The sequence below is a fragment of the Cornus florida genome, unplaced genomic scaffold (assembly GCF_030987335.1).
Source record: "Cornus florida cultivar Cherokee Brave unplaced genomic scaffold, ASM3098733v1 CherokeeBrave_3.0.0_Hap2_Chr04, whole genome shotgun sequence".
Lineage (NCBI taxonomy): Eukaryota > Viridiplantae > Streptophyta > Magnoliopsida > Cornales > Cornaceae > Cornus > Cornus florida.
Window position 1 is genome coordinate 91,723,711 of NW_026775574.1, and position 18,824 is coordinate 91,742,534.

The 18,824-nt window shown below is 29.8% G+C and overlaps 1 protein-coding gene and 1 long non-coding RNA gene across 2 annotated transcripts; one reads left to right on the plus strand and one right to left on the minus strand.

Annotated features, from left to right (window-relative positions):
* Positions 1–2,262: 2,262 nt before the first annotated feature.
* Positions 2,263–6,321, minus strand: LOC132303915 (uncharacterized). The gene is made up of 4 exons (XM_059801372.1): positions 5,798–6,321; positions 5,478–5,532; positions 4,655–4,798; positions 2,263–2,935 (listed from the first exon to the last, which is right to left on the minus strand). Exons 2-4 carry the CDS (start codon positions 5,502–5,504, stop codon positions 2,585–2,587), a joined length of 522 nt encoding a protein of 173 aa, XP_059657355.1. The 5' UTR covers positions 5,505–5,532; positions 5,798–6,321; the 3' UTR covers positions 2,263–2,584.
* Positions 6,322–6,355: 34 nt separating this feature from the next.
* LOC132303916 (uncharacterized) lies at positions 6,356–10,263 on the plus strand. Its single transcript, XR_009481436.1, has 3 exons — positions 6,356–6,897; positions 8,794–9,556; positions 9,940–10,263. It is a non-coding gene; the product is annotated as an uncharacterized LOC132303916 (long non-coding RNA).
* The last annotated feature ends 8,561 nt before the right edge of the window (positions 10,264–18,824 follow it).

The following is an 18,824-nucleotide window of genomic DNA, read 5'->3' on the forward strand; positions in this document are numbered from 1 at the left end:
GAAATTGATGATAAAAAGTGAAAGAAAAAGAAAGTGAAGTGAAAAAAAAAAAAAAAAAAAAATTAAGTTTTATCAGGCATTTGGTTAGCATTAATTTTTTTAAAAGAAATTGATGATAAAAAGTAAAAAAAAGAAAAAAAAAAAAAAAAGGAAAGAGGGTGAAAAGAAAAATAATTTTACATACAAAACGTATCTTTATGGATTCGAATTCAATACTAAGTAATATATACTATGCAATAAATATAGTAATAAAATAACAAATACAATTGGTTAATAAATATATATGTGTGTGTGCGCGCGTGCCATTTATCTTTTTAGATAATTCACGCTAACCAAATTAACTCAGTAAAAACTAAAAAGTCCAATTATATATTTTTAGAGTGATTTATATATATATATATTTATTTATTTATTTATTTTTAACAAAAGTCAGGCGCAAATATGATTTTTTTTTATAAAAAGTTTAGAATGGTTCTTGTCTCGCCACAAACTGACACGGGTCCTACAACTTTCCTTTTCAACGTTTGATGACATTATTATACCTCTAAGGTGCGCAACACCAGATCGTTCAATAACCCTAGTATATATATATATATATGGCAAAAAAGCATAAAACCCCCTTCAAGTTTTAGAAATCAGCATTTTACCCATCTGAACTACAAAATTGAGCAAGTCAGTCCCTCAACTATCAGAAATGATCAGTTTCACCCCCTGACAGTCCTTTCCGGCTCATTTCCTGTACCGGCGTTGTACATTTACAAAAATGTCCATTATAATTAACATTTTAAAAAAAGCAAATAAGATTAAAATTGTGAAATACTATCAATATCCTCACAGTTATATACGACTTATATTGGTAAAGTTCCTAAGTGTAAACTCGAGATAGTGACCGAGTGGTTTTCAGTTCTTAGAGAAGAGAAGAGGAAAGGTCGTGATACTAGGGTTTGTGAGACTGCGGTGCTGGTGCTGGTGCGTATATCAGACCCTTATTCCCATTTGTAACAACCACAACAAATGATTAAAACTTCGGTACAACTCTAGACAGTTGATTGTTCGACAGTTAAACCTGCGTTAAGCCTGCCATTCTGGTTAGATATGCTGGAATCTCACTCGAGAATCTGTTGTTGGAGAGATCCAGAACTTCTAATCTAGTCAATTGAAAAAGATTAGGCGGGATGGGTCCTTCAAAGAGGTTGTGCTGAGATTCAAAGCAATTTGCAAAATTGTTGGCAGTGATGTGATATTCCCACGTAGCCCGCAAAGTTTCTATGCAAGCCTTGCTCTAAAGCATGCAAAAAACGTATGCGTCATAGGTTTTTTTATTTTTGAAAAATGAAGCAAATATATATATATATATATATATATATTTTGTTAAATGGGTAAGCTTATGAAGCAAATATATTGACAAAGAGCTATTTACAGAAAAGGGCCTTCGGCCCAAACCTAAACATGTTTGGGTAACAAAGCTTCCAATAAGCCCAAATAATTGAAAGCATAGTACAAGGCCAAGCTGAGTAAGGAATGACTCAAAATAATATAAAAGTCATTACAACTCTTAGTTTAAAAATTACAAATGAATTAAAATTTTACAATATTAGTATATAAATAAAAATTTATATTTTTTTAAAAATTTGACGTGTCAATATATTTGTGTCATGTGTATCTGTGTCCATATTACATAATACACATCTTATAATGCAATTGCATATTTATCGTGTTGTTGGTGTATAGAAATAAAAATAAAAAATATTTTCATTTTGTTTTTTCAATATATATATATATATATATATATATATATATATATATATACACACACACACACACACACACATATATATTTATTTAAAAGAGAGAAAATAAAATACCACTAGACCGGTGGTGTATAAAAATTACTAAAAAAAAATTCGAAGTTATTTTAGAATTTGGCTCAAATATTCTTTTGTTTTCAGTTTTGTGGCCAACGTGTTGAAAAAACTCATACCATTCGAAAAATTGATAGGTGGACGTTTCTTTTTAAAGTATTATATATGGATTTTTTTGTTTCTTCTTGTCCGCTGTTCACCGAATCCCAAAACTTCATATATATTCATTTTTCCCTTAAATTTCAAAACCTAAAAATGTTTTGAAAAATAAATAAATAAATAAAAATTCAACTTTGTAAATGAATCGAATAGGCACACAGTATAATATGGCACATCCACTCTTTGCGCACACAATATCAACGAGTTATCACTAAACACCAAATATTAAAGTTCAAACCATTATGAATTTAAAATTAACAGTTCTACTTTCAATAACAGCTTATAAAACATTAGGAGAATTTTTATTTATTACTTCAGCAAGTAACTCCACACTCACTCTACGTCCCTCAAATTTTTTCAAACAGCAGCTAATTCTCGGGGGACAAGAACCAAGCTCCGACGAAATAAACGAACTCAAACTCCGAGAAATCTACCTGTCCTTCCCCAGCTAGAAAAAGGCGCGGACTAGATGTTGTAGTAGTAATAGTTAGAGTCACGAAACTCTCTTAGAAGTACAAACAAATTGCCAATAATCAACTTATTATCTTAGAACTACGAACAAACTAAACATCAAGCAGCAACGAAATGTAGTTGAGCAAGATTAAATAATTTCCATTTTTATTCTTGAAGGTAGACTTTTTTGGAGTTCCATAGCACGCTGTTTTGCATTGTTTCTCCTTGGTTTCCTCAAACAGCCACGGGCTTGGTCTGCTAGCACGAATTGTACAATGACGATCAATTATAATCTTCTCCAATGTGACGGCATTCTTAATCAAGTAGTGGGCAAACTCGAGGTCAATAACTCGGCCAACAAACCCAGCCAATTCCACCTCCTTTAGGCTTTGATGGGGGCAATTGCCACCTTCAAGCATTTTTCTTTCATATCGCTTCTCACGAGGTCCCAAATATTCTATCTGTGAAACAGAAAAGTGGTGAATCATGCTCTTTTAAAATATGAGTAACGCTATTTAAACTTATTTGTCTAGCCGAGGAGTATAACCGAAGGAGATACATACATATATACATACATATATATATAATTGAATGTATGAAACTTTTAACACTACCAAAAGGCATAAAATAAAGACTTGGAATAGACATATATATATATATATATATATATATATATATATATATTTCCCTGCAGGTTTAGAAGAAATGGTAATGCACAAAAATAAGGCATTTCAAACTCAAGGAAATATACCAGCCAAATCAAAAGCTGTCCCAACGCATAGTGATACTCAACAACGAAAACAGGGGCATACCACGAAGTATTGATGGAACAGTTATGACATCCAAACAAGCACTTCATTAAAGATTAACAACTTACAATAATTAAATTTAGTTATAGCAGAGTGCTGATTTACATTAAAGCAGTATGTTAAAGTTTCCATGTACAAAAAAATTATGCTCCTCACACTAAAAATAGTGGTAAACGAGTCTATAAAGTCTTTCTTCAACCCCGCACCAAAAAAAGAGAGGAGATATTAGAAATGGAACTTCTGTGGCTGAAGTTTAACTATCGTACTAGAACTATCATTAATAATTTATCAGCATCTAGCCATTAGCAAAGAAACTTAATCAGTATTTAAAAAACTAGGATAATACCCTACATATTTGCTCAATCAAGTTGTAATCGAAATAGGACGTTGATTCCAGAATCCGAGCAAGGCTAAATTGATTTTAAAAATGTACCAAACACTTCACATAGTGTAATTACGTACATGGACAGCCGTGCCAACTCATTGAAAAACAATATTGTCGTAGGGGACACTAAAAGGAAGTATCTCTTTCATTTATGTGTCCGTAACTCAAAATTAAATTTCATTATTTTAAGACTAAAACAATTCTTGTGTACCACATTGCATATATGTAAAAAAAAAAGTCATCCCCAACAAATTTTGAAACAGGATCAACATATCTAAAAAGATGCAATTGACACTTTTTAGTATTGGACAAGAATATAATTGTAACTAAAAATATATAATAGGTAATTAGCAAAAACATTGCATATATGTAAATGTTAAGGATATATGTTGTTTCTTAATTGCCTAGCATTCTATCCAGTAAAAAAAAATTGGTCTATTAGTTGCTCTATAAAACTTGTCTTTCAATCTTAGCTAGATTTACAGATCAAACAAAACACTAAAGAACTACCCCACTCAACTTATCTTGCCCTGATTACATCCAATATGCATTGGTTGTGACCCTCTCGTGCCTTTCTTTATGGAACTGCTATAACAGATTAAAATAAAATAAAATAAAACAACATACTCCGTTAGTACAAATTGAGATTTAGTTACTAAGCAACGACCAATATATATTTCAATTGTAATATGCTTTTTATTTTTCGGTTATGTCTTTCAACTTCAAGTAGATATATGATACACTGTTATTTACATGATGGATCCTACACAGATTTTTATTTTTATTTTTATTTTTTAATGACTTCCAATTACATAGATTACTACAATTTTAACTGAAAAATTTAAAAACTTCATATAAAGAAGACCATTATCAAATGCAAGTGACTTCTATCCATGGCCATTGCTGAGACTGAGAGAGGAAGACACGAGAAATAATTATCCAGTGTCATTATACAAAACATCTATATAAAAAAAATTTATAATTACCTGCAATTTAAATTTATGCAGCAAAGGTGATCCATTTATCAAGGTAGTCCAAACGAGAAGTTTTGAAAAATAATCTGCTACAAGTTGCAATGTCAAGTGCTTGAGCTTGCTAAATTCAGGAAGTTGTTCGAATGCTGCATTAGCCTGAAAAGCATGAGTTAATATTAATAAAAATTTTAAAAATTCACTACCTAGTGTTGGGGTTAAGTGTGATGTGGGGAGGATGGACTCGATCAAGATTCAAGACCTAACATTTGGTATAATTTTGTACAAAAAATATCTGCAGTCAGACTCAAACCAATTTTCTAGAGCTCTCTTTGCTATCGGGACTCAATCCATAGTAACATGGTTCCAAGTCCACCTCAAGCCTTTGAACTCTCTTTGCTATCGCGAACTCAATCCATCTATCAATCACACAACTAGAAGATCTATTCAAACAAAAAGAAACCCTAAACTCATCTATGGTTGAACCACGATGCGACTCCGTGACTTTGTTCACCCAACTTATGTACCTACATCTTTCTACTTTCAGTAACTTTGGATTCGATTCAAGATCAAAAATTGTTTGTGAAGCATCAAAATTCCCAGAAGACAGAGAACTGAAACAGTAATTTCATCCGGCAGCCGACTGATCCCATCCTCAATGTAGTTCTGACTCTGATGAACCAAAATAATTTTAAAAATAAAAAAATGAAAAAGAATGCTTCTGCAAAAACAACATGCTAATCCAATTGGCGGAAAAAAAAAAAAAAAAGAGAGACAGAGAGAGACCGAATATAAATTTTGAAAGATTTATATGCATATAAAATATAAAATATTGTACCTCGTGCTTTTGCGTTCTTTTACTCATAATTTCTAGCTAATAATCTCTGCATAGGCTACCCAAAAAAAACACAATTACCGATTAAAGGAGCTTGACAACTCTAAATTTAATAGAAATTTTTGTAAAGTAGAGTTTATGAAAACAAATCTAATAGACCTTTCAAAAAACTAAAACTAAAACTAAAACAAAGGAGCTTATGACAACTCTAAATTTAATAGAAATTTATGTAAAGAAGAAAAGAATTTATGAAAACAAATCTAATAGGAATTATTGTGAAGAAGAAAACACAGAAATCACGTCTAAAGCAGAAGAAGAGTTACCACAAAGTGTGAGATTGAATATGAGCACTAGTTTCTTCATGGGACAAACAAAGATTGGATTTTTTGTTTTAAAGATTGGATTTTTGGTCGAGAAAGGAAGTTCTCACTCTAAATAAAAATAGACGCAATAGGATTACTCCATGGAATCTCTATCTGCAGTCCTGCAGTTTGGATCTTTTTCTTAAAAAGCCCATCCAAATGTTTATGGACCAAGCCCCCTCATGCTAAAGGACCATTTTGTTTGGGCCAATTATTTGACAGACGAGACCAACGTCCTATCTTGTGGGCTACCAGGTATCTATCTCCAACTTTGGAAAAAAATAATAAAAAACTCAATTTAAAAATTTTTAAAAAAAAAAACTTATATTCAGAGAACTCTAAAAACCGTGATCTAAAAATAATTCTTTTTAATGACAAAGAAAAAAATAATTCTTTTTAATTTTTTTTATTTAAAAATTAAAAAAAACTTAATTCTTTTTTTTTTGTTTTTTGTTTTTTTTTTTTTTTTTGCGGCCAAACGAATTACAGTATTAAAGAAAAAGTAACCCTAACAAGCCGCCACTGCTTCTCCCTCAAACCCACCACCAATCCCTAACCTCTCCGCCCCATAATTATTTCTTCTCGCTCACCTCAAATTCTCTCTCCACTCACTTACGCTCTCTACTCTCTTTCCTCAATCGAAACCAAAAACGCAAACGCTCGCAACGAGTTGACGACCTTCCTCGCAACCACATCCCCAATCACAAATGAGCCTCCACCGACAACATTGATGACCTTCCTCGAGCCGTCGCCGACGATGGCCGTCGCCGACACTTTAAACAGCGGCGTCGATCTCTACCTCCTCGAAGCATTCGAGAGATCCTAGAACACCATCGAAGTCGTCGACCACGCTAAAGGTATTCGCCTTACGATGGAGGCCTCGCTAGGCAAATGCCTTCCAGAGTGCTCCCTCGTGTGTGTAAAGCCCTAAAATCTTCATTATCTTCTTTGCTTCTTCAAGGGTTATTCGGAAATACTCAGTCAGATCGTCATTTTCTCGCGCTAAAGACACAGAGCCATCGCCGGCGATAGCGAAGGAGACCGATGACAGCTTGAAGCAGGTTAGTCTCTCCCACCGTTTCTAGTTAGATCTCTCCCTTGAGGCTGAAACGAAACCCTAGATCTAGGTTTTCTCTTTCTACTGGTTCATATGTTATGTAGACCCCTCGATCCAGTGGGTTCTCCAAATTTTGTAACTCATTCAACACTCAGACCAGATCTCTATCACACTCCTTTTGTTGATCTTATGTAGCCTTGTAATATGCTGAATTGAACAGCAATTTTCAATTAGCCAGTATCCATATTTATGTGTATCAGTTAATTTTAATTTTACTACTGATATGGAAATACTTATTTTATATATTTTTTACAAGATAATTAGATCCCGATTAAAGTCAATTTTTATAGTCAATTGTCTGAGGTGGCAATAGCTACATGTTCATTAGATCTCGTATTTAAATTCCAATTTTCTTTTCATTGATCTTATTTTACCATTATTTTTTTTTATCTTGTTTCCGGATACTTTTGTACTTGTCTAGTCCATTGAATAATCTAGTGTTTATGTATCAATTTAGGATTCAACCTTCATAGATAAATTGTTGTGTGCATTTCCTTACTGAATGTGTTGAATAGGTTGCACGTTGGTTGCTTTGATGATCATCTATTTGTCTTCGGAACTGTTTGCAGACTAATATTGTGCCTTGACCTTACACAAGATGATTATGTGTCTAATTTTTTTAGATAGAAAAAGAAGGCCAACCCTCATTTGTAAGGGTTAGGAATGAATTGGGGAACTCAGATTCATTGTCTTTTGTACTTATGTACACTTATTAACATATTATTGCTCACTAATAAATAAGGCTTTAGTTTAAGGTTATTTGCAATGAGTTTTAATTTATTTTCTTCTTATCCCACAATTTGGAATTTGAAAGTCGGGGTTTGACATCTATTCTACAAGATCGTTATGCTCCATTTACTAAATATTGATTGTTTTTTTTGTAAGTTAATTGACTGTTCTTTCTATCTGCCCTTATGTAATAAATGTGAGATCAAGTAGTTCTATTCTACAAAATTGTTATGCCCAATGCCCCAATTTACTAAAAATTGATTGTTTTTTTTTTGGAAGTTAATTGACTACCTGAACTGTTTTCTATTCTTGTTTATTTATATGTGAGATCAAGTAGTTCTATTCTATAAGATTGTCTTGAAGGCCAATACTCTTAGAAATGACATTATTGAGGAACTCAGATTCATCGTCTTTTGTACTTATGTACACTTATTAACATATTATTGCTCATCGATTGCGTGATTTTGGACCCTTAGCTAGACAAAATATGAACGATGTACATATTATTAACTAGTACCCAGATATTTTTGGAAATGTATATATATATATATGAATAAAATAAACTAAAAAATGAGGCTCAAGTTTAAAGTTATTTGCAATGATTTTTAATTTATTTTCTTCTTATTTTCCCACATTTTGGAATTTGAAAGTTAGGATTTGACATCTATTCTATAAGATTGTTATGCCCCATTCGCTAAAAATTGATTGTTTTTTTTTAATAAGTTAATTGAGTGTTCTATGTATCTGCCCTTATTTAATAAATGTGAGATCGAAGTAGTTCTATTCTACAAGATTGTTATGTCCCATTTACTAAAAATTGATTTTTTTTTTTTTTTGTAAGTTAATAGACTACCCTAGATTGTTTTCTATTCTTGTTTATTTATATGTGAGATCAAGTAGTTTTATTCTATAAGATTGTTATGCCGCATTTATTAAAAATTGATTGTTTTTTTTTTATTTTATTATTATTATTTTTTTATGTTAATTGGCTGTTGGACTGTTTTCTATACTTGTTTCTCAGATAACATTATTGATACGTTGAATGAAATTAATATGTTGCTAGGGCATAACCTTTGCTTATAATGCTCTGATCAATTATTATTCTCAGCAGAATGGAACGAAAGAAGATGAATATGCTATCACTTTGTAAGCTATGCCGGTACATTGATCTCACCGATGAGATGAAGCGTCTGAAGGAGTTAAAGGATGAGCTTGAGATATGATCGATTTGAAATCCTATGAACAAAGAATCAAAGAAAGTGAGGGGAAACTTGTAGAGATTGGGGTCCTTTTCCGGGGATGTACGCTATCTTTGTTTCAACACCAGATGAGGACTTTTTCAGGGGACCTTTTCCGGGAAATGTTTCCCATCTCTGTTTCAACACCACATGAGCTCGCATATTCCCACCACCCCTCATGTGGATCAGCTCAAAGGCACACACCAACTCATGGTGTACATCCCCGGAAAAGGTCCTCAATCTCTACAAGTTTCCCCTCACTTTCTGTGATTCTTTGCTCACATGCTTTCAAATCAGTCCGAACACTTGCCAATTCCAAACGGGTCATCGCCTACTTGATCTCAAACCCATCCCTAACAGGCGAATTTGGCATGTGTTCGGACTGATTTGAAAAGCATGTGAGCAAAGAATCAAAGAAAGTGGGGGAAACTTGTAGAGATTGAGGACCTTTTCCGGGGATGTACACCATCTCTGTTTCAACACCAGATGAGTTGGTGTGTGCCTCTGAGCTGATCCACATGAGGGGTGTGGGAGGTGGGAAGATGTGAGCTCAGATTGTATATGCTCCAAATCTGAAATTTGCTGTGCGCACTGCACTCGAACAAATGTCTAGCAGTGAGAAGATTCCCATTCATGGTGAGTTCGGATTTAATCATTGTGTACAATTTTAGTAATATTGGACTGTTTAGTAATATTGGTGGTATGAAAATTAGATCCAGATAAAGAGTAGTCACTACTCAAAATTTGAGGACAGTTAGAATAGGCAGCTAAATAAGAGTGCAATTTTTTGTATTGTCAAAAAGTTTTGGTAAAAAATAAAGAGGATTTGAGACCAGAGGATTATATCCATTGTTAGTACTAGGCTAGAATAAGAAAAAGTATAGCTGGATTACAGTTGTGGAGGGTAATCTACTTATATGATTAAAGATGGTATTACAGTTGTGATGGTTGTCAGAATTTGAATAAGCAGTGCAATCATGTAATTAATATTTTAATGCAGTGTGGTTTTTTTCTTGTAGAGTATCAAGCCCGACGCAGAAGATGGATTGTGCGGATGTAGACACTTTTTGTAATCTTGTAAACTCTCCAATGTGTGGTAATCTGTGTTGATCTTGTAAACTCTCCAATGTCTGGTATGGAACGCTGAAAAAATGTTAAAAACAGGTGGCATGCCTATAATTTGAGGGCTGTCTAAGGGAGTGGGACACCCTTCGTGAGAAAGGGGTCTTTTTTTCAATGAATTGTTTCTGATTTAGTTTCATGAAAATGGTAAGGGCTGTAGTTAAACGTATGCTTCCAGCAGTTGTTGGCAGGGACATAACTCGAAGAAACTTTGTTCTGCATTTGATTTAGCCAGAGGCTGGATATTCTGAGCCTGCTAACTGAGCCCACAGCTTCAGATGGACGAGTAAATATTTTAGCATCTTAAAATTTCAATTATTTTCAAACAAGGATTTCATTTCAAATACCTTAAAGCTATGTTTGGGAGTATCAAATCGTTCAAACCATGGTTCGTTGTATGGTTTGGTAGGGGACATTTTTTCAAGTTCGATGTGTAACATTTATTGGTCAATTTATACGAATTTTGTTCGAATATGTTATTATGAACTATGGTTTTTAACGTGATGGATGTTGCGAAACATAATTCAAACTAACGCATCATCAATTTCTTTACCTTCTGAAATTCAATTTCCAAATGTATTTGACTCTTGACAAAGTGTTGGACTGGCATGACAATGAGAATGATACGAAGAATAGTAAAATTGAAAGTCCATAGGTGATTTGTTATGCAATTTAATTATTAATAATTGAGTATATAATTTTCAAAACTAATTTGCTAAATGCCAGTTTGTTAGTTGGCATGAGAATAATCACGAGGTCTGCCGATTTAGTTCAGGGATTTGTGTTTGTGTGTGTGTGTGTGTGGTAGAGAGACCGTGCGGTGTTAAATTGTTAATATAACCGCATGCCTGTTTCACTACATATTGGATAAAAATATAAGGTTGTAAGTAAGTAAGTAAGTACGAAATGATAATATTTGTCTTAGAGCATGTAAGGATGTGGCCTAATAAAAGATTGATATGTGTTTAAAAATATGTAATATTTTTTAAAAAATTTGTAATATTTAAAAATAAAAAATTAAAAAATAATAATAATAAAAAAATTGAGTGAAGCCCATTTTCATATGTGATATGTTAATCCAACTAGTATGTATATGTATAAGAGATGCATATAAAGATGGATTATAGAATGAAGAGAATTTTATTTCAAAAACCCTAATCAGCGCCGCTGCTCGCCTCTCTTCTTCTTATTAGAATTGAATTAAGGTTGACTCATTAGAGTATTATAGAAAATGAAAAAAGAATTATAGATATCTTCTCTTATTCTTCCTCGCCGCTCGGTTAGAACTATAAGATTGTGATTGACGAGTATGAAATTTTTATTAGAAACTTTTTTTTGGGGCCAAATACGGTACCATAGAGAGGGGAGACCGCTTTGACGTGAGTAAAAAAAGAACACAAATGATATAATTATGAAGATGTTGATGTTGGGTAATGTAAATGAATAATTTTATATATGAAATATGAATTCTATCTTTGCTGAGCGTTTTATTGTCCCTTGTGAAATTCTAAAGGACAATTTGTTTCAAATTTTGTTATGGCCTGTTTGGTTAGTTAGAAATTGACGATAAAAAGTGAAAGAAAAAGGAAGTGAAGTGAAAAAAAAAAAAAAAAAAATTAAGTTTTATCAGGCATTTGGTTAGCATTAATTTTTTTAAAAGAAATTGATGATAAAAAGTTAAAAAAAAAAGAAGAAAAAAATAAAGAAAAAAGGAAAGAGAGTGAAAAGAAAAATAATTTTACATACAAAACGTATCTTTATGGATTCGAATTCAATACTAAGTAATATATACTATGCAATAAATATAGTAATAAAATAACAAATACAATTGGTTAATAAATATATATGTGTGTGTGTGCGCGTGCCATTTATCTTTTTAGATAATTCACGCTAACCAAATTAACTCAGTAAAAACTAAAAAGTCCAATTATATATTTTTAGAGTGATTTATATATATATATATATATATATATTTATTTATTTTTAACAAAAGTCAGGTGCAAATGTGATTTTTTTTTTTTTTAAAGTTTAGAATGGTTCTTGTCTCGCCACAAACTGACACGGGTCCTACAACTTTCCTTTTCAACGTTTGATGACATTATTATACCTCTAAGGTGCGCAACACCAGATCGTTCAATAACCCTAGTATATATATATATATATATATATATATATATATATATATATATATATATAAATATGGCAAAAAAGCATAAAACCCCCTTCAAGTTTTAGAAATCAGCATTTTACCCCTCTGAACTACAAAATCGAGCAAGTCAGTTCCTCAACTATCAGAAATGATCAGTTTCACCCCCTGACAGTCCTTTCCGGCTCATTTCCTGTACCGGCGTTGTACATTTACAAAAATGTCCATTATAATTAACATTTTAAAAAAAGCAAATAAAATTAAAATTGTGAAATACTATCAATATCCTCACAGTTATATACGACTTATATTGGTAAAGTTCCTAAGTGTAAACTCGAGATAGTGACCGAGTGGTTTTCAGTTCTTAGAGAAGAGAAAAGGAAAGGTCGTAATGCTAGGGTTTGTAAGACTGCGGTGTTGGTGCTGGTGCGTATATCAGACCCTTATTCCCATTTGTAACAACCACAACAAATGATTAAAACTTCGGTATAACTCTAGACAGTTGATTGTTCGACAGTTAAACCTGCGTTAAGCCTGCCATTCTGGTCAGATATGCTGGAATCTCACTCGAGAATCTGTTGTTGGAGAGATCCAGAACTTCTAATCTAGTCAATTGAAAAAGATTTGGCGGGATGGGTCCTTCAAAGAGGTTGTGCTGAGATTCAAAGCAATTTGCAAAATTGTTGGCAGTGATGTGATATTCCCACGTAGCCCGCAAAGTTTCTATGCAAGCCTTGCTCTAAAGCATGCAAAAAGCGTATGCGTCATAGGTTTTTTTATTTTTGAAAAATGAAGCAAATATATATATATATATATATATATATATATATATATATATATTGTTAAATGGGTAAGCTTATGAAGCAAATATATTGACAAAGAGCTATTTACAGAAAAGGGCCTTCGGCCCAATCCTAAACATGTTTGGGTAACAAAGCTTCCAATAAGCCCAAAACATGTTTGGGTAACAAAGCTTCAAATCAGTCCGAACACTTGCCAATTGGCCCGTTTAGAATTGGCAAGTGTTCGGACTGATTTAAAATCATGTGAGCAAAGAATCAAAGAAAGTGGGGGAAACTTGTAGAGATTGAGGACCTTTTCCGGGGATGTACACCATCTCTGTTTCAACACCAGATGAGTTGGTGTGTGCCTCTGAGCTGATCCGCACGAGGGGTGTGGGAGGTGGGAAGATGTGATCTATATGCTCCAAATCTGAAATTTACTGCGCGCACTGCACTCGAACAAATGTCCAGCAGTGAGAAGATTCCCATTCATGGTGAGTTCGGATTTAATCATTGTGTACAATTTTAGTAATATTGGACTGTTTAGTAATATTGGTGGTATGAAAAATTAGATCCAGATAGAGAGTAGTCACTACTCAAAATTTGAGGACAGTTAGAATAGGCAGCTAAATAAGAGTGCAATTTTTTGTATTGTCAAAAAGTTTTAAAGAGGATTTGAGACGAGGATAATATCCATTGTTAGTACTAGGCTAGATAAGAAAAAGTGTAGCTGATTATAGTTGTGGAGGGTAATCTACTTATATGATTAAAGATGGTATTACAGTTGTGATGGTTGTAAGAATTTGAATAACCAGTGCAATCATGTAATTAATATTCTAATGCAGTGTGTTTTTTCTTGTAGAGTATCAAGCCCAACGCAGAAGATGGATTGCGCGGATGTATACACTTTTTGTAATCTGTGTTGATCTTGTAAACTCTCCAATGTCTGGTATGGAACTCCGAAAAAATGTTAAAAACAGGTGGCATGCCTATAATTTGAGGGCTGTCTAAGGGAGTGAGACACCCTTAATGAGAAAGGGGTCTTTAGTTTCATGAAAATGGTAAGGGCTGTATTTAAACGTATGCTTCCAGCGGTTGTTGGCAGAGACATAACTCGAAGAAACTTTGTTCTGCATTTGATTTAGCCAGAGGCTGGATATTCTGTGAGCTTGCTAACTGAGCCCACAGCTTCAGATGGACGAGTAAATATTTTAGCATCTTAAAATTTCAATTATTTTCAAACAAGGATTTCATTTCAAAGACTTTAAAGCTATGTTTGGGAGTATCAAATCGTTCAAACCATGGTGGTCTGATCGGGAACATTTTTGAAGTTCGATATGCAACATGTATTGGTCAGTTTATATTGATTGTTCGAATATGTTACTACAAACTATGGTTTTTAACGCGATGGATGTTGCGAAACATAATTCAAACTAACGCATCATCAATTTCTTTACCTTGTGAAATTCAATTTCCAAATGTATTTGACTCTTGACAAAGTGTTGGACTAGGCATGACAATGAGAATGATATGAAGAATAGTAAAACTGAAAGTCCATAGGTGATTTGTTATGCAATTTAATTATTAATAATTGAGTATATAATTTTCAAAACTAATTTGCTAAATGCCAGTTTGTTAGTTGGCATGACAATGATCACGAGGTCTGCATATTTAGTTCAGGGATTTGTGTTTGTGTGTGTGTGTGTGGGGTAGAGAGACCGTGCTGTGTTAAATTGTTAATATAACCGCATGCATGTTTCACTACATATTTTTATTGTGCCAATTAACTAGTACATGGTATTTAAAGGCATTACCTCAAGTTAGAATTTGGATAAAAATATAAGGTTGTAAGTACGAAATGATAATATTTGTCTTAGAGCATGTAAGGATGTGGCCTAAGAAAAGATTGATATGTGTTTAAAAAATATGTAATATTTTTTTTTTAATTTTTAATATTTTAAAATAATAATAATAATAATTGAGTGAAGCCCATTTTCATATGTGATATGTTAATCCAACTAGTATGTATATGTATAAGAGATGCATATAAAGATGGATTATAGATTGAAGAGAATTTCATTTCAAAAACCCTAATCAGCCCCGCCACTGCTCGCCTCTCTTCTTCTTATTAGAATTGAATTAAGGTTGACTCATTAGAGTATTATAGAAAATGAAAAAAGAATTATAGATATCTTCTCTTATTCTTCATCGTCACTCCGTTAGAACTGTAAGATTGTGATTGACGAGTATGAAATTTTTATTAGAAACTTTTTTGGGGCCAAATACGGTACCATAGAGAGGGGAGACCGCTTTGACGAGGGTAAAAAAGGAACACAAATGATATAATTATGAAGATGTTGATGTTGGGTAATGTAAATGAATAATTTTATATATGAAATATGAATTCTATCTTTGCTGAGCGTTTTATTGTCCCTTGTGAAATTCTAAAGGACAATTTTTTCAAATTTCGTTATGGCCTGTTTGGTTAGTTAGAAATTGATGATAAAAAGTGAAAGAAAAAGGAAGTGAAGCGAAAAACAAAAAAAAAAAAAAAAAAGTTTTTATCAGGCATTTGGTTAGCATTAATTTTTTTAAAAGAAATTGATGATAAAAAGTTAAAAAAGAAAAAGAAAAAAAAGGAAAGAGAGTGAAAAGAAAAATAATTTTACATACAAAACGTATCTTTATGGATTCGAATTCAATACTAGGTAATATATACTATGCAATAAATATAGTAATAAAATAACAAATACAATTGGTTAATAAATATATATGTGTGTGTGCACGTGCGTGCCATTTATTTTCCTTTTTAGATAATTCACGCTAACCAAATTAACTCAGTAAAAACTAAAAGGTCCAATTATATATTTTTAGATCGATTTATATATATATATATATATATATATATATATACACACACACACACTAGGAAAAGGCACGTGCGATGCACGTGATAAATATTTTGTCACTTATAAAATTTTTATCTTCATATTGATTAATAAAAATTTATTTTATATTAATAAATAAATACTGAAATATTTTGAAATTGGTGATAGATTTTAAGTTTCGTAAATTAATAAATTCTTTTATGTTTTTATATTAATACTGAAATATGTATATTTTATTTTTTATTAAATAATATTTTTTATTTTAATAGTGAAATATTTGAGTTTTGCGAAGTAACAAATTTTTTTAGGTAATTTGTAATTTGAATTTTATTAGATAATTTGAAATTTAGTATAATTTTTAATTTACAATAGAAATTCAATTATATTAATTTTTAATTAAATTTTAAAATAGAAATTCAATTATACTAATTATATATTAGATTGAAATTGATATAAAAATTTATTATATGGAGTTTGTGATTTTTGGAAGACCCTAGGTTATATTTTATTTTTTTTTAAATATGTAATTTGTGGTAGAATTTTATAGAAATTATTTTATTTTATTTAGATATATCTTTGTAAAATTAGATTTTCTTTTATTAAAAAACTCATAAAAAATAGATAAATACAAGAGTTATATACTTATATGTGATAGAGTTCTCTTTTTGTATTAATTAATAAATATTTTTTATATTAAAAAATAAATACTGAAATGTTCAAATTCTTTAACATTTATATTTTATATATATGTATTATTATATTATTATATATTTTCTTTAAATATATCCTTGTCTAATGTAATAGAGTTATAGAAATTGTTTTATTTTTTAAAAATATATCCTTATTTAATTAGATTTTATTTTATTAGAAAACTCATAATAAATAGATAAATATATATGTTACATGTGATAGAGTTTTAAAGAAAATAAAATACTTAATTTGTGGTAAAGTTTTGGTAATTTATGTTAGAGTTTTATAAAAACTATTTAAATATATCCTTATCTAATGTGATAGAGTTTCTTTGTAAATAAAATTGATAATTTGTGTTAGAATTTTATATAAATTATTTATTTTCTTTAAATATATACATCCTTGTCTAATTAGATTTTTTTATTAAAAAACTCATAATAAAAGATAATTTGTGGTAGAGTTTTAGAAAAATTATTTTATTTTTTATACCAATTATTAAATATTTTTTATATTAATAATTCTTGTCTAGTTATATTATATTTTATTAAAAAATTCATAATAAATACATAAATAGGTAATTTTTATTAGAATTTTATATAAACTCTTTTTAAAAAATATTTTATTTTCTTTAAATATATCATTGTCTAATTAGATTTCCTTCATAAAAAAATTCACAATAAATAGATAAAAATAAGTTATATGTGATAGAATTTTAAAGAAAATAAAATAGATAATTTGTGGTAGAGTTTTATAGAAATTATTATTCTGAAAATCTATTTCTAGTAAATAAATAAATAGGTAATTTGTGTTACAGTTTAATAGAAATTCTTTAAAAAACACTTTTTATATCAACTAATAAATATTCTTTTATATTAATAATTCTTGTCTAATTAAATTTCATTTTATTTAAAAAAACTCATAATAAATAGATAAATAGGTAATTTGTATTAGAGTTTTATAAAAACTCTTTTCAAACCTCTTTTTATATTTATTAATTAATAAATATTTTTTTATCTTAATAATGCTTGTCTAATTAGATTTTCTTTTATTAAAAAAACTCATAATAAATAGATAAATAGGTAATTTGTGATATAGTTTTATAAAAACTCTTTTAAAAACTCTTTTTAGAACAATTAATAAATAATTATTTATATTAATAATACTTGTCTAATTAGATCTCCTTTTATTAAAAAACACGTAATAAATATATAAATAGAAAATTCGAGTTAAATTTTTTTAAAAACTCTTTAAATATTATATCTTTGTCTACTGTGATAGAGTTTTATTGAAAATATAATTTGTGATCTGTAGTAGAGTTTTAGAAAAATTATTTTATTTTATATATTAATTAATAAATATTTTTTATATTAATAATTATAGTCTAATTAGATTTTCTTTTATTAAAAAATTCATAATAATAAATAGGTTAATTTAAATTTTATTAGGTAGATTTTAGAGTTTTATAGAAGTTTTTTTCTATAAAAACTATTTTCATATCAATTAATGAATATTTTTTTATATAAATAAATAAATACTGAAATACTGAAACTCTTTCCACATTTAATAAATATTTTTTAAATAAATACTAAAACTTTAGATTTACTTTATTAAAAAATTCATAATAATAAATAGATAAATAGGTTAATTTGAATTTTATTTGGTAGATTTTAGAGTTTTATTAAGTTTCTTTTTTCTATTATTATTATTTTTTTTTATAAAAACTCTTTTCATATTAATTAATAAATATTTTTTATATAAATAAATAAATACTAAAATACTGAAACTCTTTGCACATTTAATATTTTTTTTTTCTTTAAATATATCCTTGTTTAATTAATTTTTAATTTTATTAAGAAACTCATAATAAAAGTGAATTTGTGATAGAGTTTTAGAAAAATTATTTTATTTTATATATCAATTAATAAGTATTTTTTATATTAATAATTCTTGTCTAATTCAATTTTCTTTTATTAAAAAATTCATGATAATAAATAGATAAATAGGTTAATTTAAATTTTATTAGATAGATTTTAGAGTTTGATAGAGTTTTTTTTTTTTTTTTAAAAATATTTTTCATATCAATTAATAAATATATTTTTTTATAAATAGATACTTAAATACTGAAACTCTTTGCACATTTAATAGTAGTATAGATAAAATCTTTTCTTATATTAATTAATAAATATTTTTTTATATAATTAAATAAATACTGAAACATACATATGAGAGTATTATAGAAAATATTTTTAAACTCTTTTTACATGAATTAATAAATA

Excerpts from the sequence above, each read along its gene's own strand:
- LOC132303915 (XM_059801372.1), bottom strand. The coding sequence starts at position 5,504 with ATGAGTAAAAGAACGCAAAAGCACGAG. Across the intron at positions 4,799-5,477 it reads AAAGAACGCAAAAGCACGAG|GCTAATGCAGCATTCGAACA; the intron begins GTACAATATTTT and ends CATGCTTTTCAG. Across the intron at positions 2,936-4,654 it reads TGCATAAATTTAAATTGCAG|ATAGAATATTTGGGACCTCG; the intron begins GTAATTATAAAT and ends TCTGTTTCACAG.